The following is a 27,331-nucleotide window of genomic DNA, read 5'->3' as shown; positions in this document are numbered from 1 at the left end:
AATACATACAAAACAAATTTTTACAATTTCTTTTTTATTTCATGATCAATCCAGCAAAAATACATTACTAATGCATGATTTCCTTGTGAATGCTTTTGTTAATCTTAGGACCAGAATGGTGGGAAATTTAACACACAACTCTTCTTCCCCTTCCAAAAACCACTCAGTCGGGGGAAAGGTGTGCTATAAATTTGTTGAACAATGATATTAAAAAAACACAAAGTCCATTTTCAACAACTCCACCCCTAACACACACACACACACAGAGCTTATATCTTCTTTTTTGCACCTAGTATGCAATGAAGTACTGCTCTTCTAAGGTGAATTAATCCAAAATTGTTATTATTATATACGATGAGTAATTAAGCTATTTCATTTCTCACAAGATTATCATAGTATAATATGCAAATTGTAACCATGGGATTTTTCACAATAACTGCTATACATTTTAATGAAATATGATTAAACAGATACTAATCGCACAAGCACAACTCATGCAAAAATATTGGTAGAAAATCCAAAAAAGATCAGTATTATATACATATATAAACTCTATTAGTGGTTCACATTCGCAAAATGGTGGATGCTACATCATGCTGTGAGGCAACATGCCTTCGGTAGGAAGAGCGAAAAGCAAACCGCTGACTGCAGTAGGCACACCCATAGCGTTTGATGCCAGCATGACAGATGGTATTGTGGTGATGAAGCTCTAGGCTTTGACTGAATTCCTCACTGCATAGTTCACAAACAAAAGGCTTGATGTCAGCCTTGTGGTGAATCTCCGCTAAATGGCGGTGCAGAGAAGTTTTGTTTCTGAACTGACTTGAGCATATGCTGCACAGAAGCAATGCAACATCTTCCTCTAGGTCTTGGTCTTCATGCCAAGAAATATGCTCTCTCAACGCCTCTTTGTCTTCACATATCTGGAAACAGTCGCTGACAGGACATATGTAGACAACTGGCTCAGTGCTTTCATTGGCATCTGCCATATGAGTCAGTTTGTGATCCTGATATGCCGTCATATCCAGAAAGCACTCAAAGCAAGAAGTGCAGACAAACTGGTCATGAATTGTATGGTAGTGATTCATTAAGTCTGAGACATTTCCTTCCAGCTCCATGCTGCAGACCTTGCAAATGTGTGATATGGACTCAAAATCATCTAGTTCTTTATCTTTTTCTGGTTCTTCTAGACTATGCTCTAGAAGATGCTCCTCCAGTTCAAAACTATCCATACAATCAATGCCACAGATGAAACAAAACTTTTTGCTATTATTTTCGTGGATGCTGAACACATGCATATTTAGCTGATGTACCCCATGAAATTTATCTCCACACAAACTACAAAGCACATTATCATACCTTGCCACTTCCAACTGATGTGCCTTTAATTTTGAAACTGTTCCAAAAGAAGCATGACAGGTTCTGCAGAACACAGAAGGATTACTCTCTTTTTCAGATGGACACTCAGCATATGGTTCACTAATGTCTCCATGTTTTTCGATGCCAGCATTCAGATTGAAATCTGTATCAAGATGGCAGTTTTCAGGGGGGCCAAGGGATTTGTGCTGATGGTGAAGAGAATGGTTACCTGACAGTTCTGATGAAAGGCGCCTGGTTTCTGGTGGAAGTGATGTGGTCAAAATAGCAGGTGTTTCAGAAAGTAAGAGAGCAGCTGGAGCTATGTGAGAATCAGTGTGCGTAAGTATTTCAGGTCTCCCCGGTGTCCCAGGTGGATGATATGACTCTGGAGGAAGGGGTGTTTCAGGAGGAAGTGGGGTTTCAGGTGGACCTGGTATTTCTGGAAGAAGAGGTGTGGCTGGAGGAAGTAAAGCATCAGCTTGAAGAGAAGGAGTCTCAATTGAAAGAGGTGGCTCAACATCTGTTAGTGCCATCTCTGATTCCACAAATTCTACAGCATCAGCTTTCTCAAGGAAAAGCAGGTACTTTCTCTTTAACAACTCCTTCTCAGCATCAAGCAAATAGGGCAGTGGGATCTTAAAGGAATCTTTATTCTCTTGTGCAATACTTGTTTCCTCCAGCTTTGGTGTCTTAGCAGCTGCACTAGAAGCCTCAAGAAGCATATTATCAGAGCTTCTTGTTTTACGTTTTCTGGGAGATCTTGGCAGTAAAGGCATTTCTTCTGTTTCAGTGTCTGAGGGCTCCAAAATGTGTGATCTCCTTCCCCTGCCTCTTGAAAACCCCCTTTCTTTACCCCTAGTTCCACTTCCTCTGGACCCCCTGCCCCTGGTTCTCCTTGCTCCCTGTCGTCTTCTCATTGTACTGGGTGGAGATTTTGTTATCTGCACTCTCCTGTTCACTTTAATCCTACCCCTTGTCACTTCCCTGGCATGGGCCCTCCCTCCACGTCCCCTTCTTGATGTTCTTGACAGTGTGGAAACAGAAAAAGGAGCTTTTTCAGTATGACAGACTCGTATGTGGTTGTCAATACTAGTGGACCGAGCAAAATGCATCATACATGTGACACAACGCCAGTGCGTTTTGCCAATTAAAACCACAGCCTCTGGAAACTCTACATCATCAAATGCCTCCTCTACATCTGTATCAGCAGCATTGGAAGAAGCAGGTGCCTCCACTGCTATATCTGCCTCTAAAGGATCTCGTGATTCTGTAAATGCATCATTTGATGCTTCAGCAACGGCCTGGTCATCGTCAGGGATACTTTGATCAGCTAGGTTTTTTACTGACTCTTCCACATATTGTTCAGAAAAAGAAGCATCGCCTTTTTCAGTTTTCCTTCGAGGTCTCTTCCCTGAAAATTCTAGTTTACCTCTTAAATCTAGTTCTGCTTCTGACCCACTATCTTCTACAGCAACATTGTTTTCCTCATCAGGTGAATCTTCCAATGCTGAGTTGCCTGCTACACTGCTGTGGGCAAATCTAGTCGAGGAAGAACTGTAAGAGGTAGCTCTTTTCATCTTCACACTCTTGCCTGCTTTGGCGTTGCGGTATACAACAGATGACACTGGCTGATCATCATGATGAAATCCATTACCCCTCCTAGTCTCAGCATCCATGAGCTGCAAGAAGCATCGAAAGAAGTTAGAAAATTTCAGATAAAGAGAAATTCCAAGTTTATGTTAGAAAGTAACAGACAAGACTAGACAAAGCCATTCGATCATTACGATATTAGATCCTGTATAAATATACAGTTTAGAACTAATGCTATCAATAATCATGTTCACTTTGTCTAGTCTAACTGAACAAACGTATATCGTTAGACCAGATGTATTTACTATTTTAGTGTTCACGATTAAGAAATTATCAGCTGTGATTTAGCCTCAGTAGCTATCACTGCGTAAACCTCAACAAACATCAACAATGCTTTGACTATTGTGCTGTTGCACTTATTAAGCTAGGAATGTTCCAAAATATTTTATGTGTACAAAAATACCTGAATAAGCTGCAAATCTTACTTTAGCAGACGTCTTTCTATGAGTGGCATAACAACCAAATAGTTTGAACCGTAAGACACTTACAATACAATGGGACACTACCCTTGGTGAAAATCTGTTTTGCCCGGAACAATTGTTTTAAAGTGAATAACATCAAATTTTCCCTTACTCTATAGTTTACATTCATATTGTTTGTTATTATTGCTTTTCTAGTCATTTTGTAACAGTGCTTATTTCATTGCTTTTATTTAGGTTTTCTTAGAAAGACGTCTAGGCTGAGTTACATCCCCTTCTGTCTTCAGTTAAAAAAGAAAAATAAATAAACGGGTGCGTTTCTGTCCCGGCTTAATTTGACAGTGTTCGGTGAGATATTCTGCACTATCCATTTTATTGTCTTAATTTAATATAAGTTTATTAGTTGGAAAGTATGTCAAGGCTTAAGTTTAGCTAAAGATTATTTCATTTCAGACTTATAATTGAGATCAATGTGAGGAATGTCATCGTAGGGGTTGATCAGGTTTAGCTCTTCGATATATGAAATAAACCGGTATAATCGGATCGTATAAATAATGATTTTTACCTCTATTAAAAATTTAATAAAGTTCATATATATACAAAAAATGAATGGCATAAATATACGAGCAGAAAAGGTTAAAATGTCAAAAACATTGCAGTTATTGTACTACATGTAGCAGGGACTGGCTATCATTGCTTTGGCTCATCTTAAAGTCACTAGCATTGTCTGGGTCTAAGTTTTACATGCACATTTTATTATTCATCAAAACTGTAAACCAGATCATTAAATTTTGGAATGCTATCTAAAGAGTTCTTAATATTAGCTGAAAGTGAATTCCAATCAGGAATTTTGTGAAAATTAGCATTTGCGTTTAGTAGCACGTCTGATACTTGTTCTTTTGAATATATAGTTATGTTAGTTTGTGGTCATGATAAAAATATCTGTACATCAATGCCATCACATCCACGGAATATCTTAAACATCTGAATAGGATCTCCCCTGATTTTCCTTTCCTTATAAAAGTAGAGTATGATGTACTTCATTCTATTTGAATAATACTACATATGCTACTATAGCAATTTAGCTGCACATCTTTGTATGCTTTTCTCTGATATTGATTGCCTGTGTTAGATCACATATGTTCCAAATGTGGATGCGCAGATGTTTTGTACAGTTTTAAAAACTGTCTCTTTGCCAAATAATTAAATTTAATTGTGGTCTTGGCTTAAAAGATTGGATGCTTTTTTGTACAACATATCCTTCCCATAATTTATTTGTGCACATCATTATTCAAACTTATTATGGATTTTATGTGTACCCATCATACTTCGCTTTTTGCAGGAAAAACTGTAAGAAAGAAGTTATGGAACTGAAAGAGAGGTAGCTTTTCAAGGGGAAAAAAACATGATGTGTTCCAATATTGTTATAGTGGTGAGTAGGACTCACTGGTGCTGCGTTACATGTAAGATATATTGTAATCGTCTGGAAAGTATTGATCGCCATTTACTTATCCAGCATCCTGTCTCCAAGAATGCCAAGAAGGCTGAATTTCAGTCTATGGCACAAGCTGAAAAATTCAGTTACAGTGATGGAGAACTTGAAACATGCTATAGTCATAATCAGTACAAATGGCACTTGGATATGCTGTCATATAAAATGGGTGATGAACAGTCACTTGAAACAAATGGAATATTCACACCGACATATCTGAAAAACAGCTTTGACACTGACATCAAAAACAGAAGAAGAAACTGTAGAAAGCAATCAAAGAAAACCATCAAAAGACAAACAAGAGGGGACATTCATGAAGATGTCTCCACAGTTTTAAATTCTCCAAAGTACCAAACTGATCAAAAAAAGTTAAATACTACTCAAGGAGATTACTCTTGTAAAAATAACTCTACTGACACAAACTTAAAAAGTAAAATTTCTCTAAGAGTTTCAACATCTTGTAAACGGACACCTCTTGACAGTAATGTGGATAGAAAGGGATTTGAAGCATCTTTACCAAAGAAAAAAAATGTTTTGTTCTCCATGCCATCAAACCAAGCATCTTTACAGAGAAAAGGAACTGATAATTTAAAACCAGTTGACTTATCAGCTTCCATTAGAACTTCTAAAGTAATTCATGTCAGCAGTGTTCAAGACCATGTCACAATGGATAAAAGAGACAACACAAGAAAAGTAAATGGACGAGCAAAGATAGGAGCCTTCAAAAAATATAGTAAAGTGCCTTCTTACACCAAAAGGAGCAAAAGTGAAGTAGATAAATCTAAAATTGCAACATGTTGTGCACCATGGCTGTTTGATGCTGGTCGGAAAGCAGGAGAAAAAGTGAAAAAAAAACAAAGAAGGCTGATGATACCAGAAGAAAAAGATGCTGTGAGAGAACTGTATGGAATACCTTTAAGTGGGCAAATGGCTACTGATCATTCTTTGTGTGGTGCAGCTGAGGGTCACAGCATCAATGCGAAAAGTCAGATGGTGATAGCTCCTGCCATTCCTTTAGATGCAGATACAAATGGCAGAAACACACTTACAAGTATATTATCACCAAGCAGTCATAATTTTTTCATAGATATCTCAAGACCTCAAGATAGTGCATGCTCTGTGAATTCTAATAGTCATCAACAACAGCAAAATCACCATAATGAAACTCAAACATCAGGTATCTCTTCTACTTTAAATGCACCACAAACTGCAGATTCTATAGGCTACCCTTGTTTTAAACAAGGCATGAATAGTCGATTTTGCAGAAAAACTGATTTAGCAAGGAAAACAGTTGATGGTTCCTCTGAACAGCATTCTGTAAGTGGTAATCTACCCCAACAGCCTGATCTTCCTTCTCATGTTAAAATTCAACCAAATATACCACAAAATCCTGTCTCCACAAGCAGTTCTTGCTTTGAGGAAAATAATTCATCATGTTTAGAAAATGGGAGGAAGAATATGGTGGATGAAAATAATGACAACATGTGCACCATTTGTCAGAGAAAGTTTTTGTCAGCTTGTGAAATGCACCAGCATTTGCAAGAGATGTCTAGGTTTTCTGTTGTTATCTGTAAGCTTTGTAGACATAAATTTCATGGTATACATGAACTGAACTTGCATATATTCAGTGAGCATGAACTTAGCAAACAAGTATTTTGTTTTATTTGCAATGAGGATGCCATGGGTTTGGAGGATTTGGAGAAACATGTGCACAAACATGCATTCAATGATAATCACAAAATGGCAGATACCAAGTTTCATGACTGCAGAATCTGCAAAGAAGAACTTGAGAGTTCATACACCGTTGTCAGAATCCATTACTATCAGCACCATATTTCACACGTTTGCTGTCAGTGTTTCTTACACTTTACTGATCTGATGTCATACACTGAACACTGCAGAGTGCATGAAGGCAAACCAGTTATGTGCACCATCTGTGGAAAAGAATTTGTTGCACCTGAGGAGCTCAGCTCTCACTTTCCCTGTGCAGAAGATGTATGGGCAGAGGATGGGAAGGGCGCTCAGTGTTCTAAATGTGGGTTGTGGTGTCCAAACAGGGCAGTAGTAGAAGCTCATCGAAAGCAGCACAGAAGTGAGGATGATGTTGAAGCTTATAGGAAAGGTGCCCAGCAGGGATTTCCTTGTGTGCTATGTGAGAAAGTATTTAAAAACAAACATGCTTGTCGTCGTCACATCAAGATGGTGCACGAGGGAGTGACTTGCTACAAGCATTACTGTGAATATTGCGGGAAAGGTTTTCTGACCAAAAACCACATGCGTGACCACATTGCCCTGCACCATCTTGGTATCAAGCGTTATAAGTGTGAATATTGTGATCAACATTTTGTGTGTGCTCCAACTCTTCGTCGCCATGTCAGGAAGGAGCACACCAAGCACAAGCCCTACACATGTGAACACTGTGGAGAGCGATTCTTTGAAAAGACACCCCTTCAAAGGCACCTTACTATACATACCGGGCTGGCACCATTCATGTGTGAGCAATGTGGCAAAGGCTTCTATACAAAACACAGCTTTACAAACCATGGTACCATCCACACAACCACCAGGGATTTTATCTGTAGTGGTTGTCACAAAGGTTTTACTCGCAAATACAACCTGCAGGCACATATGAAAATTTGTAAACTGGTGTAATTGTAATGAGTTACAATGTGTTTATATTTGTAAATTAAGTACAAGTATTCAGCATTATAGTATTGCATTTTAGATCTTAACATTGAAAAAAAAATTTTTTCAGGGTTTTTTTGTTGTTTCTATTTATCTAAATTCTCTAGAATAAAAGTTCTAATGCCACAGTTAAATATTACAACTTAATGGGAATAGAAGAATGTTTTGCAATTTGACTGCTGAGTTAAGACAAAGGAACCCCTGGCAAATTCTTTTTTATTAACACCTTTTAAAGTTGTAATTACATCTTTTTTTATAATTAAAAGATTATGACTTTTATCAAGTGTATTGATGTCTTAAACATTGATAATTTTACAAGTCTCAGTCCATCAACAAAACATTGTGTTTAACAAGAATCTACCTCTGTGAAATGAATCATTTTATTTTATATTTTCATTTGAATATAAACCACTTTTTTTTATTAACTGTTGGTGTTATTCTTGCAACCAGCTGAATGCAGGAATGATATGCTAGTATGGATTATTATTATTTTTTTATCAGGAGTCTAGACTCCCCTGATACAAGATGGAGACCAAAAAAGATTGTTTAGTTTTGTCATCATCATTGAAAGTTTCATACACTGAAAATGAATCACTATATCATACAAGCAGAGACCAACAAACCTGGACCAAACATCATGGAATTGACACAACTGAAAGAGATATTCTCCAGAACCTCGAGTAATCTCAGCAGATCACCACCTTCCACTTAAGAACATCACTGCAGGCTGTTGTCATATGTGTACAATCTGATGTTGTAACAGAGGGTCAGTGTGGCTCACATATCCAGAACCCACTTCATGCATCCAAGAGATCTGGCCTGTTGCCTAATAATATGTTTATTTATATAGCGCTTTTCCCATCCATTAAAGGTGGGCTCAAAGCGCTTTACTAACAAGAAAAACACACAAACATAATAATAATGGATGCTGATCTCAAAAATAATCTCTGAAAAATAGCTGAATTATAATCAATAAGATCATCAGGTTAGTTTTGCAATAACTGAGAAAAAGCCAAATTCTATTCAAGAATTTCTGGACTGAAATAAAGGAGGCAACCATCAGCATGTTTGGGTAGTCATAGACTGTTCACAGGTGCTGGTCTCCTTTGACTGTGGAGAGAGTTGAGGAGGCCAGTAAGACATACTTGTCCACTAGGTGATATTAAAACATGGCTAGTCTTCACACCCCTATGTATGACACCTTTGCTATGCAAGTAATCCAGAGCATGCAGTACACCCCGCAAGATATGTGTGACTTCTAGCTCCATCAGATCGCTGTAAAAAGGGGCATGCAGCAGGTGACAGCAAGAACCATAACTCAACAGGCATGACTGTCCATAGTGGGAGAACAGTCTCATGTTGAGGCTGCTTGGTTAATACAACTTCTTTCTGTACATAAGAGAACTTGCGATCTAAGTTTTCTACATCAATCTGTTTAACAGCCACATGCAGTCCTATTGGCGAGTGCTGAGCTAAATGCACTGTGATTGTATCTTTGTGACATTGTCTATTCCTGTATATGACACTGTCAAAATGCACGATGACCACTTCTTATGAGAACAGACGTGAAGGATGTGGGGGAGTTTAGATGAACTAGAAAGAACTGCGTAGTTTATCAAAAACAAGTCCAGTGGTATATAGTCATGATTATAAAGACATTTGAATGTAGAATACAGTGTTGACGTATGATATGAAGATATGCTTATAAGTCTTAATCTGTAAGCCCATCTGGATAATCTTCATAGTTATCATTAGCATTATTCTTCTTATTTCTATTCACCCCCAGAGCATAGGGTCGCAACTACACTACGCCATCAGATCTGGTTCTGGGCGTCTCTTTCCAGTTGGGACCATGTCATGCCAGTTGCCTCCACCTTGCTGTGGACCAATCTCAATGTCATTATTATTATGCTTGTGCTGCATTACATTACAACTTTTACTTTTCTTCTATGTGTAGGTGTATGTCTGCATGCATGCCTCTTTATAAATACATCTGCAAGCACAGGGAATAACATACCTGAACAGTTCAACTTGAGAATGACAGAAAAAAAGGGAAGAAATACCTGTATACAAATATACATATTGAAAAAGTACAAACAACAGTTTTAAAAATGATACTGTATTTGTCTATGAAATCTAAATGCCCGTACATATAACTGTTGCTGTAAAGTTTGCATAAAATGGATATTGTAAATATATAAACAAGATCAAAAGAAAGATTTTATGATATGTCCAAGACTAGGTAAACACTGAAATTTGTCTATAAATACAAGAAACCCCATAATAAAAAACTACATTTTACACAGTGACAGCAAAGACATTTCACATGAAAGAAAATAACAGAAGTAAAGAAATTGGGAACCAAAGTGTAGATACTCATTACAAAAAACCCTACAAAAATCTCTGGCAATTCTTTGTCAACAACAGAATGGCGAATACTAAGAAAGTAGACCATGCCATAATATTCAGCCGTAACGATAAGAATTACACAAAAAACAAAGAGGGGACAACTTGTTTGGTGTCTGGACCATGAATTATTGCTGTAAATCTTCCACTGGTTGCATTCACATTCTTCACTATATAATAATGATTACATTACAGAGATAATGAACTCCTTCCTCAAAGTATGATGAAGCACAACCAATGACCGACTAGTATTGTTATGGGTAAATAAACATAAAATACATTTATACTGAATTATTCAGGGTGGATGACATGGCACATCCCTGTTTCACACCTGAGCTACTCTAAGAATGTGCTTATTTCTTGTTACTCCTCAAGGAGCATAGAGCCGCAACAACACCTCACTTGCGGACCCGGTTTTGGGCAGCCCCCCTCAGTTGGGCCCATATGGTTCCTATGTCCTTTGTCTCGCTCTCAACTGTTCTTTTCCAAACTACCCTAAGAAACTTGATATTCATTGTTTTAGCATTAACCCCCCCCCCCCCATCCATCCACCCTCTGGTCTCTTCTGTGAAGAACTAAATTCATAAAACAGGCATTTGTGTAAAATGTTTTGTTTCACATATCTTCTGTGCAGCTGGAATGATGCTTGTTTCACTGGAAAGCTAGCTGCAGTTTTGTGCTCTAAAACAAGAACAAATGCCTAAAAGTCATAATGAACCCCTATCACCCTGTCTTTCAGACAAAACCATCACTGCAACCCAGTTAGATATAGCATGTTGTCTAACAGTAATGGAATTATAAAGCCTAATGTGATAAGACAGTAAATTCTCTTGAATGCAACATAGTTTGATTTGTAGATCATATGTAAAACTGGGTGTAACTAACACAGATATTGCCTTCTAGTAGTGATTCACCATTCAATAGAAATACTTCAGACACACATGACAATAAAAATACCATGAACTGCTAAACATGAATCAAATAGTGAAAACTGGCAAACAATGGAAATTTCTTCAACACAAAAAAGTAGCCTTTCACTGTATAAAAAAGAATCTGAAAATTGTATACTAACTGGTAAGTGCAGTTTCTTCTTATAGAGCAATGAAATGTACAATATTTTAGCATGTGAATAAAAAATAATAACATCTACACAAGTTAAATATATTAAAAAAATAAAATGTTCAAAGATTTATATGCAAGCTGTAAAAATTATCCATGTTCTACACAACATCTTAATGAATGTCAGGGACATCAATATTATTTACATTGATACTACATGATATATCAAAGGTATCATTTTAAGAAAAACTCATGTTTTGTCAATAAGCAGCATCTATCTTTGGGATCAGCAGATTATCATTTTCATTTCCAGCTTTGCATAAGGTAGTGAAACATTCCGTAAATAGTATGGTAGACAATAAGTTAACAAAAGTATAAAATAAATTTATGTGCAATGCTCTGTGGTAAAACCCTTGTACGGAATAATTTACTAATTAAAAGCTATATCAACAAAATACCCCACTAAGTGTATGGTGGTCAGCAACTTTTTTTCATGAAGCTTTTTTCTTAAACTTATATTAGTTTATTATGTGCCAAGTCATGCTTTGTAATTGTGTAATAAACAGGGAGCAGAATAATAATCAAGAATAACTGTCCCTCACACCTTTTATGCATGTAAAAGAAACTGTTTCAAATTACTCATAAACATGACATCTGCAAATGAAAATCAAATTTTCAAAATAGTTCCTTTTACTGGCGAGCAAAGCTCATTGCTCCACGCTAAAGATAGCTAAGTTTTCTGGAGGGAGGATGGCTCCAAAATAAATTTAATTCATCTATGAACACAAAATTTCTATATAAAAAAAAAATCCAGCCCAGAAGAAAACAAGATGTCCCAACAGAAGCAACTGCTTCTTTTAACATGTTCTACATGAACTGTTGAACATTTTAAGTAAATTATACAGCCATACTTAATCTGTTGAAAAATACTGTAAATTTCAGTCTACTGAGCACACCTGTACATAAGCTGCACCCGCTAATTTAAAAAAAATCTCTACTTTTTCCACAAATAAGCCGCACTGGTTTATAAGCCATAAATATACACAACTTGAAAGCTGTATCGTAGGCATGTTGTCCCTTTTTCAGCAAGATGAGGGTGTGTGCTTTAGCAACTGATCTAAATACTTCAATTGTATGTGGCTTTGATTTAAAAATTTGAACAGTTAACACTTTAATGTTACCAGTTAACACTTTAACACAAAGCTGAAAAAATTAATCGGAATCAGAAAAATCCATAAAAATCTGCATAACTGTTTAAGCTGCAAGGTTTAAAGCTGGGGAAAAAAGTCACGGCTTATAATCTGAAATTTATGGTATACATTACACTTGTACATGTGTGCCCCCTCCACAACATTTCACACACACAATCTTTCTTATTTGTATTTGCATGTTTACATTCACATTACTGGCCATTTTTATTGTTCATTCTTGATGCTAAAGTCATTTTGACATCATACCCCAAACTTTAAAATCTAGATAAAAGGTGATAGAGATAGAGGTCCTTGCCTCTAAAATGTACATTAACAATTGCCATGATATAGCCGCATTCTGATTTTACTTCCAATCTGCGGGATTTACTTAAACTCTTTACATAGTCCTACTACCATAGAGAAGGTAAATTGTGTCAGCCACCATAAAATCTTATGCTACTGTACTGAAAGATAGTTAATTTATATTTAAACCACACAGTAACCTACAACTCATCAAAGGGAATGGGAGGGAAACATCACCCCAATCATCATCAACAGCTGAAAAATCAGTTTGAAAAATAATCGATTCCTGATACTTTCGAGCTATCATTAGAACAAGAAAAAAAAAAAAGAAAAAAGAAATGATGGACAACTTCTAACAGCAGGAATCAATTGAATAAGACAAGCAGGCTTCAATTGTTGTAGAAAATAATGTCATCGTAATAAAACATTACTAAAATCAAGGAAAAAGCCCTTAGATATTAATGCTGAGAGTTTAACTGCTTTGCTAAGGTTTATAAAAATCTAATTAAGCAGCCAAGACTTATTTAAATTCTTTTGTTTTTGGAAACTGTCATCTTCATGGGCATGCATTTGTTGATTAGAACACATCAGCATATTTCATACTCATCTATTGGGTAAAGCATCTAAAATTTTTAGTATGTGAATCTAACCAGTTTACAAGTCTCCTGTCCTTGAATCCTCTAACCCCTGGTGCCCAACCTACGGCCCACAGGCCACATCTGGCGCTCAAAGGTGCCTCATCTGGCCTGCTCATTTTAACCAGACACAACATAATTTCGTTTTTTGAACATCATGATTCTGGCAAAACCGCCATTTTCTGGCCCGCAAGATTTTATATCATGTAAATGCTCCGTCAACGAACTAAAATACCTGTTTGTTAAACACACTACTGGCTTTGAGGTTTAAACTAAGGTGAGCCTTAAAAGTACCTTTGAAAACTAATTTCTGGTCTAATCATTTATACAGATATGAAAGTCATACATGTTCCATACAGTTTTACAGCTGATTTGTCATGCAAGTCAATCCCTTCTCCTCTGTGTGTCAGTTAATACATTAAAGGCTAAAGAGTGACTAAAATTAGTAAATGGATCTAAAGTGATGGTATTAATAATCCATTACCAACTTTCACCTTCATAAAACCAAGCTCAATGTAAATTCCAGTTTTGGTCTCAGCAAGATCTCCAGAAAAATTGACCTCATTAATTTTGTAATGGTAATGGTGAATCTGTGTCCTCTACACTTAATCTGAGACATTTTGGGGTCCAACTCAATGGCTACTACATTGCTGCTTGTAAGGAGAAAAAAAAGCAATGTCTGGTCATTTTACCATTCACAGCATCGGCAATGGTGGTTGCATTAATGCCCTTTAGTTTTAATACCATACCCAGTAAGACAACAGTCCCAAAAAACTTATCAATTAAACACAGTAATCAGAAAGGACTGTAGGAGTGACTATGTTTCATCAATAATTCTATAATACTGATAATTGATGCTGTCACAATCCTTTACAGATGCAAAAATTTCTTCAGCCAAGACTTGACATTCACAACTTATTCAAAGCTCAATGTCTGAAGAGTAAAAAATGACCGTCAATTAAACAAGATCAACATCCTCCTCCTCATCATCATCATTAACATCATCATCGTCATCATCATCATAGTCTGGTCCAGAGCTTTCATCATTATAATTGGCCATATCAGCATCTTCATTTAAATCATCATTGTCCATATCAATGTCTGCATCATCATCACCATCATCATCATAGTCATCTCCAGGTATTAAAGGAGCTTCAGAAACAACTGAAGGAACATTTTCATCAAATCGTACAAGTGTCTTTTTACATCCCTTTTCTATGTGTCTTTTAAGGTGATAGCTGCGTTTATAATCCAGACCACAGTTAGGACAGACAAAGTCCCGTGTGTTGGTGTGATTTTCAACATGCTTTTTCAAGTCAAACTTAGTATGGAAGCCCTTACCACAAAATTCACACATAAAACTAGCAATGCCAGTATGCTTGGAGACATGGCGTAACATCAAGTTTCGCTCATAAAACCGCTCCCCACAAATATGACATTCATATGGCTTTTCATGTGTATGCTGCCTGCGTACATGGCGCCTCAAGGTAGGAGCACAGACAAAACGCTGGTCACAATAGTCACAAGCATAGCGCTTGATGCCAAGATGGTGCAAAGCTATATGATCTCTCAGCTGCTCTTTTGTATTGCATCCATGAGCGCAATATTCGCAATGAAAATAGAATGTACGATTTGGATCAGCCTTGCAGGAATGCTTTTTCAAATTGCTCTTGCTGCTGAAAATGTGTTCACAGCGCATACATGGAAAACCAATGCTTGCCTCTAGAGCATAGTTCTTCCGGATGGCCTCATTCTTGTGCTCCTTCTCATGCATCAGCATGGCACCAGCATTTGGCAACCATTTGTCACATTTGCTACATTTGCTCCCAGTTCCATCATCTGTTTTGTCATCTGCATGTGTCCACATATGAGTTTTCATTTCTCGTGCTGTAGGAAACACCAGTCTGCAGATGACACACTCTGCTGGAGAGTTAGCATGCATTTGCTTGTGCTCTGCATATAAAACTGTGTCTGTATAAAAAAGAAGCTCCACATTTTTTCCATAACACTCAGGACAAACATAAGCTTTGTGCCTTCGATAATAGTGATTTTTGATCAGCTGAAAATCTATGTTCAGCTCCATGTTACACAGCCTGCAATCATGGAATCTTGTGTCTCCTAACTTACGATCAGCGTTTTCATTGTGCCTGTATAAATGTTTCTCCAATTTCTCCATGCTTTTGAAATCTTCATTGCATAAAAAGCATAAGGGCTGTTTTTCATATTCATGGTCACAAAAAATATGCATATTGAGATCAGTCATACCATGGAATTTCATGTCACATTTTTTGCACTGCATTACATCATCCTGTGCCACCTTTCTTCTGTGTTCTATAAGCTGTCGATCTGAGCTAAAAAGAAACAGGCAAACATTGCAGCGAACACTTCTCCTCTCCATGCTGTCTCTGGAATTCTCCTGATTTTGGAATCCTGATTGTGTAGTATCCTGGGAAGACAAACTATCTTGATTTATACTAAAACTTTCTCCGTTCCTGTTTTCCCCAAGCTTGCCGAAAGGATCACCAGCCAAAGATTTTCTGTGAAGACTTTCTTCTCCACTGCTTAGTTCACTGTGATTCAACAGCTCACCTTTGCTTATCAATTTAACATATTTTTCTCCTATTCCTAATCTTTCATTTGTTGCTATTTTCTTTCTTGTATTAGCTTTCCTTCCCACATTCCTAATCTTAAGAAGCATTTCACTTGGGTCTGGAACTCTTTTTCTATAAGGTCGTTTAGGTGGTTGTTCCTCACCTTCCCCTGGAGGAGGTTTTGGTTTAGGTGGTCTGCCTCTCTTTCTAGGCTGCTGGCTGGGCAGAGTTCCCAGGTCTTGTGCTTTATGTTTTCCACGGAAGGCCTTAACCTTAAACTCTTGGTGAATGCCAGCTTCTGCAGCTCTGCTTCTAGTCTTTTTCTTTGGCTTAAATTCTTCTTCTTCTTCCGTTTGTTCAGGCTCAGTTGGATTTTCAGTCTCTGATGGTAACTCAGGAGAAATAACTATTTTCTCTTCTTTTCGAGTGACATGCACTCTAACATGTTTAATTGTCTTTTTTGATTGCTTTCTCGTTTTACGTCTGGTCTTTGGAGTCGGTTTTGGTTTTTCCTCATATTCTGAAGGTACAAAGTCTTCATCGCTGTCATTATCATTATCTACATCTTCATCCTCTTCCTCCTCCTCATCATCAAATTCTGATTGTGGTAACTGCTTTAACCAAGGGCTTATTGGAGAAAGTTCACCAGGCTTATTCTCTTTGTCATTCTGATTGACAATGTGATGGTCAACATCTGACTTATCTTCTCCATCACTTAGTTGTGACATAAAGGTTGAGGATGGGTGAAGGGGTGGTACATAGGGATGCATATGCAACAAATGTTGGTCAAGACTTACAGTTCTTTTGTTATGTGTCTTACAGGTGACACAATGCCAGTGAGTGCCACTCACTACTATGACAATTTCAGGAAGCATTTTTACAGTAAAACTGTAAATTTTTATTTACAGATAACAGTAATATAAAAGTTATTCTCTAATATTAAAAATTAAAAGAAAAATATTATTTTTCTATTCATAAAGTTATCTAATATGGAAGACATGGTTAAGTCTACAAACATTTATCAAAACAAAGAAAATAATCAGCTGAAATAGCACCCCAAGTTTTGTTCGAAGCTGAAGAGACAGTCTTTTCCTTGCACTGAATGCCGCCTTGATAATTTGGGAGTGCTTTCATCACACTCTGGAAAAGTGCCATGTCTGTGTTCTGCAAGAAAGCCAAAACAGTTTTATTTTCCAATGTAATTATTTAAATTATATATGTAATCAGCATTATTCACCTCAAGACATAAAACCCAAAAAAGACATAAAAGAAACCCAACAAATAAGTTTAAGCTAACAATGTTTCAAGACAAAAACAATATATCAAAGACAAAAACAATATATCAACATTTTATTGTTTTACTTACATCTGCATTATCACCACAGCGCCCTGCCTGCAGCTGTTGGCTGTTTCCTTTGTGTCGCTCTTTGACATATATTCCAGTCAAACTGATTTCCGCTGAACTTTCTTGATTGCGAAACGGGCATGCAGCCTGAAAGTTTTTTCAGATATTGCAAGATTCCAAACCTGCAGCATTTCAAGAATGCGATGATAGACTTGAGAGCCAGACACAGATTGATGAACTGGACAATGGACTGAAAGGACAAAAGTGGACGCAAGCATTAACTATGACAATGACGTCACGAACAAGCGAACACGAACACTGACTAGCATCTCGGTATGTATACCTCCCGAAATTAATTGTGGCGTCTGCATTTTTTAACTGCACACTGTAACTAAAATAGTCATAAACGGATGAGATAACATGCCTCGACTTCTCGACTCTCCACACGAAATGTTCACCTGTCCGGCAATGTTTTTCCAACCGTTTGTTCGTAGTAGGACTAACGTTAGCTAGAGTAGCTTCCCCTGTGCTTTCTTTGGGTTCTGTGTACTAGGGTTAATTAGTCTTTACATTTCTTTTAATTTCCTTTTATTTGTGACCATATATTACTATTAAATACTTGATTTTCTTTTCTTCCGAACTATTGTATCAGCTTCAATCTATTCCTTAATGTAATGCATCAGCCATTACTAAAATCTTGCAAGGTGATGGGGGTCTCACATTTAGCAGTTGTGGACACGGTATTTCATAGAGGTGGAAAGTTTATTTTGTGACGCACTTTTAGCTTTCTTATTGTGTGGACACAGAAGCTAGTTTTTCGCATTGGCCTATGAATTCGAAGCAGGTGTTGACATTCTTCCAGTTTTTCATCATCGTTTCTTGTACATCATTTGTGTTATCGAAACTATAAATGGATCTCAAGAATATAAACAAACAGCGTTGCACTGTCACTGTACAGCAATGGAGAAGTGCGGCTATAAGAGTTATTGAAAGCATTTTTAGGGGATGGGGTCGGAGGAGACAGCATACATATTATACACTAAAGGGAATCTGTTTAGATGTCTGTGACTTAGTGGTAATGCTCTTGTCAAAGCACCATGCAATTAAGGTGGTGGATTCAGATTTCGCCTCCTTACCATTTTCTATCTGGATAAGGCATTTGGCTGGACTACATCACCATGATATAGCTTTAATTTTGTAAAGCACCATCAGCAGTTGAGAAATACAGTACTAGGAATGCATCATATGAATAACCTCACCTACACAAAATGCCTTGCTGGAAACAGTTTTTCAGTTAAACCTAACAAGAAACATACCCATTAATTGCAATATGGCTGGCCCAGCTTAGGGAACGGATACATGTTTTGGCCTAGGTTCTATGCTTTAGTTGTGTGAGCATTCTCTTGTTTTCTGCCTTTGCCACTTTATTTGCTGGTTGGAGTTCCCCATGTAAATTATGTATATAGTACGAAACATTTAAAGTCACAGCTTGGACAGCAAAATTTATCCCCACTAACGGACCACATGATGCCTGCATGCACACACACAGACACAAACAGTGAGGTTTTAACCCAAAATGATTAAGGTAATACATTTATAAAAAAAAGTATGTCAGCAATTGCTATGATATATCCACTTCAGCAGAAGTCGAATTTCCTCTTTAGTAAAACTTCACACAGCATAAAAGAATTTGTAAATCATTTAAATTTCACAGTTCATTACTGTTTTTAATTTTGACTATCTAAAATGTTCATCTCATAGCAACACGCATGTTTAGATTAACACCACCACCCGTACTAGACAAAAAGTACTAGTGCTCTCTCTCTCTCGCACACACACAAATTTGCTTTATCACATCCTTATAAAGAAACAAGAGAGAAACAAATACATGATTTTATATATTTCCTACAACTCAACAAAATTAATTGATGAACTTATTCTGCATATTTTACAAGTTGCACAGTACACATAACACTGCACGTATATGTCAAAAGTGGAATTTCAGACTCATTGGAAATGTTTAAAACATTCTGAATATTATGTTGTCATTTGGGGAGAATGCTTTATTTATAATTTAATTTTAATCACCAGATCCATTTTAACTGAAGTAAGATGATAACAAACTGAAGACAAAATATTTGCTCACAGCACAGCAATCACAACTGAGTGTCCTGATTGACAGGTTCAACAACTACTACACAGTAAACAGATGGCTTACACTTTCCTCTTTTCAAATGGCGATCTAGATGGTATTTGTCAAAGTAAGCAACGTTGCAAGGTTCACACTTGAATGGACGGGGCCTCTTCTCATCATGAATTAGCATGTGATGCCGCAGCGCCCCTGCTGTAGTACATGAGGTGCCACACTCATTGCAGCGGAAAGGTGTCACAGCTTTGTGCACTCGTATTTGATGAGAGACCAACTTTACTTTTTCAGCGAATGCCTCTTCACATTCACCACATTTGTGAGGGAAGAATTTGGTGTGCTGGACCCGCTCGTGTCGCACAAGAGTAGGGCGACAATTGAAACCTTGGTTACAGTACTTACAAGTGTACAGAGTCAACCCTTTGTGGCGGAATGCCATGTGGTCACGAAGCTCACTTGGGAATGAATACATGGCCGGACATTGGTCACACTTGTATCTGTGCAAGAAGGTAATCATTTAATAACATGACAAGGCATTTCTCCTTTAATGATCATTGCATACAACAAAAGGTTAGCTTGTTCATAAAACATGCAAATACTTACAGAAAGACTGACTCTTTTGAATTCTCATGATTGATGGCAATATGATGAAGAAGTGGTGTCCTGTTCATGTAGGTTTTGCCACAATACTCGCAAGTGAAGATACTGTCTACATTATTATGTTTTTCCATGTGCCTCTTGAGCCGGACTTCATACAAGAAGGCTTTGTTACACCTGAGGCAAATATAAAAAATAACCCCATGCCCTTGTCAGATATGGAAACATTGATGCTGCGGACACATGTTGCTTTTCAATGAAAGTATAGCCAGATGGATTTTATTAGCTATTAGCTACATAATTTTACAGAGAATATGCAAGGCATATTAACTAATAAATCATGCCAGAAAGGTTCTTCAGCATTAGTAGGGTTGCAATGTTTCATGAAAGAAGAAATGTACTCTGATCGATGTTTACATGCATGGTTGGTATTTACATGATGGTATTTACAAGAATCAACAATAAACAATAATGGCACAAAGACATTTGTTCACAGTATGGGTAACGGCATACACTAATTAAATGCAGGGCAAGGTTCCAGTTAAAACCATTTTTTTTAAACTGACCACTTCATGTGAAACACAAGAAGAGAGCTGAGGAACTTCATTTTACATTAAATTAACTGTAAAATATTGTCCAAATGGTGTCAAGAGAGAGGTAAAAACCCCACCCAGCGTGGTCCATAGTTCTACACTAACCTTGTGCAGGGGTAATGCCCCACTCCACCTGTATGCAAGAGCCTGTGCTGCTCCAGGCCTTTCTTGGTTTGTAGTGTTGTACCACAAACTTCACAAACTCCACCATGAGAATGGGATGCTGCATGCTGCTCAAGTCTTTCTTTGGAAAAAAAGGATCTTTCACAGTGTTCACACTGATGCATCATAAGACTGTGGACAAGCATGTGTCGTTGAATGCTGTGAGGCTGATTAAAAATTAAACCACTACACTTTGTGCAGCTGACAAATTCTTCTTGACTTAACTCATGCATACCACCTTCTGTTAGGCACTGAGCCTCATTATCAAGTTTCAGTTTTTTGGGTTCTGCAATTGAAAATGTTATGGAATGTAAATCAATTCTGCAGACTGTTGTTGAAGAGAGAAAATATAGTTATTTATATCACATGCATGATAAACAAAAAATCAAAAGTATATAAAATGGTGTTAAAGATGAATGATGCATATATATATATATATTTTTTTTACCAGTAATTTTGTAGCAAACTGCAGTTAATGTAAACAGGCGTATAAATGATTCAATGTAACCAAGAATGATCAAAATAATGAAAAATTCCTAGAATAAACAGAGTAGTATGCAATTAACAATACCTACAGCCTACAGTCGACCAAAGAGATACATAATCGCAGCTTTCAGAACACTGTGTAAATTGTAGTAATGAATGTTCAACAAATACCTGAAGGTCCATCACCAGAAGCATTGGTGGGCACTGTTGTTTTGGCATTGCACTCTACAAACCAGCATGCTCGGCGATGTTGTCTGTACTCCATAGGGCTTCTGTAGGCAGCTGAACAAAGGCGACAAGCAAATTTCCATTTGTCTTTTGTATGATTTTTCATATGAGACATAAGACTTTGCACACTGTCAAACTTTTTTGAACATGAAACACACTCCAGGTGTGTCTTTTCTGGATGTTGAATAGAGTGCTGCTCAAGACTCTTCATATCATCAAGCAGATCCAGTTTGCACACAGAACACCTTACTTTCTTTTCTTGTAAGTTTGGATGCAAGTAATTAGTGGCTTGTAAGGAAGAAGATTTTTTATTGTCAAAGTTTCCTACCATTGATATTGGGTTACTTTCTAGATCGAGTTCCACCTGGTCCTGGTTTTCTATGGTCATGTTAATCTGGACATCATTTTCACTGACAGGCATTACAGTAAGGTCTTTCTCTGAACACAACATGCTGCCTTCCTGATTAGACAGCTGAACTGTATCTGATTTGGGTGACTGAGACCATAATGCTATAGCATCAGTGCTGTCAAGATCCGATGTATCGTGTATCCCTTGCTGGTGATGCAAAATATGCTTCACAAAAGTTTCCTCATCATGAAAAATTTCATCGCATACAGAGCACGAGGTCTTTTCTTGAAAGTGCATCTTGATATGGGACTGACGGTCATGACCATGTTGTGAGAAAAAGTCTCCACAGAGAACGCACACCTGCTTATTGTGCACAAATACGGGGCCTTGTATAAGAGATGCTGGCAGCAAAAGAGAAGGGTTTCGTTCTTTCTGATGCTCATAAATGTGTTCTTTAAGTTCTACTTTATGCAGGATTTCTATATTACACAAGGGGCATGTGGTCCTTTTCCGAACATGAACAGAATAATGTGCAAGCAAGGCTGATCGTCTGGTCCTATAAATAAGTCCACAGATTATGCATCTAGCCCTTCGCTCAGACATTCCTTTACGTTTCATTTTTATAGGATTAGGAGATTTGAGGTACTTTGCTTTAATCTCAGAATGCTGTTTGACTGCTGTAGAGGATCTTACTATAGAAAACAAACCTGTTTTGACATGTGGATTTTGTTCTTGCACTGGTTTTATTGTTGGAGATGATGTAGTGGTTTCTAAAGAAAAATCCTGGTACCCCAAAGGATGGTTCTGGATTTCCAGACTACTCTCTTCAATTTCTTTGGCATGTTCTTTTATGAATGAATCAGAATATTTGGATGAACCCTTTGCTGTGTACTTCAACTTTTTTCTTAATGCTGAGTCTGAAGTTTGGCACTGCTCGTCTGTCATTGATTCTGAACTTTTGTGCTGTTCTCCTATCAGCGAATTGGAGGAATCCCAAGTAAAAGACAAATGGTTTGATGCAAGTGTATCCAAAGGAACATCGAGGTTATCTGTGAGCTCCCGCTGATGCTGAAGAATATGTAGTTTTAATCTATCTTTGTTAGGTATCTTTTCCAAGCATACAGGGCAGCTTTTGGTACAGTTAACATGAAAATTGTAATGTCTCAGTAATGTTGAGTCACAAGAGATAAAAGCTTGTCCACACACAACACAGTTTACTCTCTCAGCAATATTTTTGTTATTCTTTCTTTCTGCAACCACCATCGTGCTCTTAACATTCTCTCCTATTACCGCCACAGTTCTTTTGCTATTTTTCCTTTCCCCTACTACAGTGTTTTGGTTCTTTCCAACTGATGATGACTGGCAATGTATAGGAGTCTCATTATTATTCTTAACATTCTCTCCTATTACCGCCACAGTTCTTTTGCTATTTTTCCTTTCCCCTACCACAGTGTTTTGGTTCTTTCCAACTGATGATGACTGGCAATGTATAGGAGTCTCATTATCATTCTTAACATTCTCTCCTATTACCGCCGCAGTTCTTTTGCTATTTTTCCTTTCCCCTACCACAGTGTTTTGGTTCTTTCCAACTGATGATGACTGGCGATGTATAGGAGTCTCATTATCATTCATAGACAGTGTGGATTTTTCACTGTTTAGCTGGCTTGTTTTTATATGTCTTTGCAATTTGCTGGTTTCTGAAGAAGTGGACATATTAACCTGTACGGTGTTATGCGGTTCACAAAGGGCCAGCTGGTGTTCATAAACATGAGCACGCAAGTAGTTTGGATGAGGAATACTTTTGTGGCACACAGGACATGTTGTGACTTTCTGAAGGTGCACCCCATAATGGCGTTTACACAAGGAGGGTCTCTTTAGAATTAAAACGCCACAGATAACACACTTAACTCGTGCCTCTTGGCTCTTTTGAGACATTCTCATAGATGTTTTTTCCCTGCCATTACTTATATCCACTGCCAATTCCTCTCCAACTGTACTGACTGCTTTTGCAGTAAAAGACTCTTTTTCTGTCTGCAGTGTCTCTGATGGACCATCAAGGACTGAGCTGTCTGATATAGCCAGAGATTTACTTGTATCTACTGATATCTTAAAATATGAATGATCTCTGTCGTCTTGATCTTTTTCACCCTGCAGTTCACTGCTCTTAATCTTCTTGTGCATGTTTAGTTTAGACAACCCCTCTTCTTTGCTCAAGCTTATCAAGTCTGAGTTAGCAGAAAACTGTTCCATACTGGAAACTTCTGAATCAGTATTACTTGCTTCATCATTTGATGGATGAGCCTGCCGCATATGACTCTCGTACCACTGCTTGTACCTGAAAGTTTTTGTGCAAAATTTACACTGTAAAACAGTTGCTCGTTTAATGAAGTGTGTCTTGCAGTGCCAGAGAAGGGCTTCTGAGGTATAGCCAAAGACAGCTTTATTGCATATTTTACAAATGAAAGCCTTCTTTTTCTCTTGAGCATCTGTCTTTTTATTAGTTTTTTGGTATGTCAATGCCACAGATGTTACACTCTCTGCTGCAGCGGTGCCACGACCTCTGCATTTGGCATTCTTATACTCAAGTGCAACCAGTGAAGTGGTAAGAAGGATGAGTGCCTCTCTAGAATTTATATCTTTAAAGTATGCTGCTGCTCTTCCAATAAGGTCAAACAGTTTATGCTGCTTTTTTACTTTTTCTTCTTTATCCATGTCCGACTCCTCTGCCTCTGAGCATGTCTCCACAAAGGAACTATCATTTACTCTAACAGCAACAGGTCTAGGAATTTGTGTTGATGTATAAGAACTTCCAGGAATGGTAGTGACTAAGAAACTTTCTTCTTCTGGAGCCTCTATTTTCACTTCCACTGTGTTTTTTCTTTTTACAGTACCAAATGATTCTTCTCCTGTTTCATCTGAGATGCTGGGTGAGCTTGCTGAGTAATCATTTTTTATTATCTGAATGGTTTCTCTGTTATTGAAGGCTGACAGCAAAATGTTGTTTTTATCAGCAGTAAGCACTCCATCTTCAAAATCTTCTTCTCTGATACCCTCGAGTTCTGGAGATAACATTTTCTCTGATGTTGCTGCTGCTTCAGCTTTGTGAACATCAGCTAAATGTTTTTTAACACTGACATCTGGCCCGAAGTCCAGGGAACATGAACAGCAAGTCCATCCTGCATCTCCAGAGATAATCACAATGTCTTCATTTGGATTCTCAACACAGGACTGTGTTGGCACAAGAGCCAAACCTGATGTTTGAGAATACATCTCAAGGAGCCACACGTGTTATTTCATATGTGAAAATGTTTTGATCCACCTGCAATACACAATATTAAAGAAATCCGATCAAAGAACTGAGCACATCTATTATCATAATTCAATTGTTCAATTCCAATGCTAAATACTATTTGTACCTGCCATGGCCAAGTAAGTACATACTGTAATTGGCTTTGAGGACCAATAAAGTTCTATTGTAATATCCTTTCCATATCCCCCACATACGCACAACTGAATCTTTTACATGTGCACTGAAAACGTACTTCTTCCTTAAACATTACTCCTAACAGTAGTCCACACAATGCTACTTCTTTGTCACGCCATTCGCACCCCCAGCCATCACTTTCCGCTTATTGGTACTTCCAAACTAGTTTTCCTTTGCAAAATCATTATACTCTCAGTTCTTGCCACTGGGTTCCTATTAGCATTTTCTGTATTTGTCTTTTATTCGTACTTTGTTTATTCTTCCGTCGGTCATATGTTATTTGTTTAATTGTTCTTCAGTCCCTCGTCTGTTGTCCATACCTTGTTCGATACGAGCATTTTAAGTGCGAGAACTCTTCAAATCTGGCGTTTATTATTGTTGTTGCTATTTACAAAACAACTTTTAAAGTGTTCTTTGCGCAATCATAGTATCATATTCACATAAGAAACTTACAGAACACAAGATATAACGTGGTACACATTTTAATTCTTGAGCGAGTGGGAGTACAGTATCGACATTTTGTGTGTAAAATATCTGATTATTTCCTTTGGGTTGAAAATAACTAAATAATTGCGAAATGTTTTCAAAATAATTATGAAAAGAAAAGAAGGACTACAGTTTTAATACAACACACACTGAATTTTTCTCAGTAAGTTTAATTTGGTCTGCTCGCTCTGAGGAAGTTACCCTAAATCTGTTTTGAGGAACGACGCGAACGATAGCCTATGCACGATTTCAAAATGGCGAATCTCTAAACGATTTAGCTCGCGTTACTGAACGCAGCGCAAACCAAAAAATGGGTTAAGGTTTAGAGATAAGTAAATTCATTTTACAATATTGAGCTCAATATACCACTCCAGATACCTAGTTAAGCTAGTACTGGAATTTTCTAAAAAAAAACTTAGATAAAAATTTCACAAACAAATTTTACCTTCTACTGGAGACGCGTACAATATGGCATCCAGACAGACGAACGACAGAAAAGTCACATGGTGCGCATGTCTGAGTTGACGTTCATCTGGACCGACATACATGTCCTTGGATAAGCATCTTAGAGCTATAAGTCGAAATATGAAAACCGCTGCTTAGCTTTAAAGCAATTAGAATTGTTTCAGAGATATTCGTTGTGTTTGGTGTCGTGAAGTTAAACGGGTTTAATAAAGCTGCACATAACGGGCAATATTCCTCCGACCCGTACGATCCTCCCTTTCTTGTTCCGATCGCATCTCAAAAGTACACAAACTTCAACGTGTTATCGCTGAAAAGATATATCAAATCATTATTTTTTATTCGGGTTTTAAGGGGTTGTGGACTGCCTGATTTGCTTGGTTTCCCGAACACAACAGACGTTGTGAACGGGAGAAAGCATCGTACGTATACGTGTGATTTCGTGGCTCTCTAATGCCATCCGATTTCACTTTCTCAGTCTCTTCCTACCCCAACTCTCTCTCTTTCACACACACACACCAACTGTTCGGAACACTATTCTAAATACCGAGTGACGTGACCCTCGATCCTTATGCAAAAGATCGAAAGTGCAACACCAGTGAGTTAAATTATTTTTGGATCACGTATTCTCGACATAATACGTACCTATAATTATTGTTTGTCGATCAGTACCAAAGTGTGTGCCTTCCAAATTAAATCGTGTATTTACAAAGATTCAAAGCAGAGCGGAATGTTATAATAATATACAAATTAGTGTGCATGATTATCTGGGGAGAGGGGGAGTGGTTTTGCGCTATGCTGTGCAAATATACACCATTTGTCTGATTCTCACCTGATTTGGCTTTGGCAGGCATATACATGTACTTCTTTCGTCTGTGGCAAGGATGGGGGACCTCTTATCCTTCGAGGGACTTTTGGATAGTTATAAGATCATTCATGGGCCATACAAAATAATCAGCTGAAAAATTAGCTTGCCATATTTGGTCAAACGTACAGTAATTTTGCTGCTTTGGCAGGGCTAGACCAAAATAATGATTTCGCGGGCCTTATGGGAATACCGTTTAGACCAGCGGTTCTCAACCTGTGGGGCGCGACCCCGAGTAACCGAGTGGTGCGGGGGCTCAAACTCCAAATCTCTTCTCCCTATTTAAGTACACTGTCTCGGCATGCAGTGACTTCTCACTTCCAAAACTCAAAACACAAT

The 27,331-nt window shown here is 37.7% G+C and overlaps 4 protein-coding genes across 7 annotated transcripts; 1 reads left to right on the top strand and 3 right to left on the bottom strand.

Moving 5' to 3' along the window:
• Window positions 1-15: 15 nt before the first annotated feature.
• Window positions 16-5,933, bottom strand: LOC112577083 (zinc finger protein 710-like). Of its 4 annotated transcripts, none has more exons than XM_025260008.1 (2): window positions 5,834-5,933; window positions 16-3,038 (listed from the first exon to the last, which is right to left on the bottom strand). In XM_025260008.1, exon 2 carries the CDS (start codon window positions 3,033-3,035, stop codon window positions 564-566), a length of 2,472 nt encoding a protein of 823 aa, XP_025115793.1. In that variant the 5' UTR covers window positions 3,036-3,038; window positions 5,834-5,933; the 3' UTR covers window positions 16-563. The 4 variants fall into 4 exon arrangements, with proteins under 4 accessions (XP_025115793.1, XP_025115794.1, XP_025115791.1 ...); XM_025260009.1 differs by lacking the exon at window positions 5,834-5,933 and adding an exon at window positions 3,498-3,635; XM_025260006.1 differs by lacking the exon at window positions 5,834-5,933 and adding an exon at window positions 3,413-3,528.
• Window positions 3,690-12,891, top strand: LOC112577080 (zinc finger protein 136-like). The gene is made up of 2 exons (XM_025260002.1): window positions 3,690-3,776; window positions 4,771-12,891. The coding sequence occupies exon 2, from the start codon at window positions 4,834-4,836 to the stop codon at window positions 7,570-7,572; it is 2,739 nt and encodes a 912-aa protein (XP_025115787.1). The 5' UTR covers window positions 3,690-3,776; window positions 4,771-4,833; the 3' UTR covers window positions 7,573-12,891.
• On the bottom strand, window positions 9,709-17,531 carry LOC112577082 (zinc finger protein 23-like). The gene is made up of 3 exons (XM_025260004.1): window positions 17,478-17,531; window positions 17,156-17,316; window positions 9,709-16,953 (listed from the first exon to the last, which is right to left on the bottom strand). Exon 3 carries the CDS (start codon window positions 16,662-16,664, stop codon window positions 14,157-14,159), a length of 2,508 nt encoding a protein of 835 aa, XP_025115789.1. The 5' UTR covers window positions 16,665-16,953; window positions 17,156-17,316; window positions 17,478-17,531; the 3' UTR covers window positions 9,709-14,156.
• Window positions 17,532-19,013: 1,482 nt separating this feature from the next.
• On the bottom strand, window positions 19,014-26,588 carry LOC112577078 (zinc finger protein 808-like). The gene is made up of 5 exons (XM_025260000.1): window positions 26,111-26,588; window positions 21,290-25,014; window positions 20,576-20,918; window positions 19,884-20,054; window positions 19,014-19,777 (listed from the first exon to the last, which is right to left on the bottom strand). Exons 2-5 carry the CDS (start codon window positions 24,963-24,965, stop codon window positions 19,291-19,293), a joined length of 4,677 nt encoding a protein of 1,558 aa, XP_025115785.1. The 5' UTR covers window positions 24,966-25,014; window positions 26,111-26,588; the 3' UTR covers window positions 19,014-19,290.
• Window positions 26,589-27,331: the final 743 nt, after the last annotated feature.

Source organism: Pomacea canaliculata, linkage group LG12 (assembly GCF_003073045.1).
Source record: "Pomacea canaliculata isolate SZHN2017 linkage group LG12, ASM307304v1, whole genome shotgun sequence".
NCBI lineage: Eukaryota > Metazoa > Mollusca > Gastropoda > Architaenioglossa > Ampullariidae > Pomacea > Pomacea canaliculata.
Note: the sequence above shows the minus strand (reverse complement) of the source record. Positions and strands in the feature narration are given on the sequence as shown.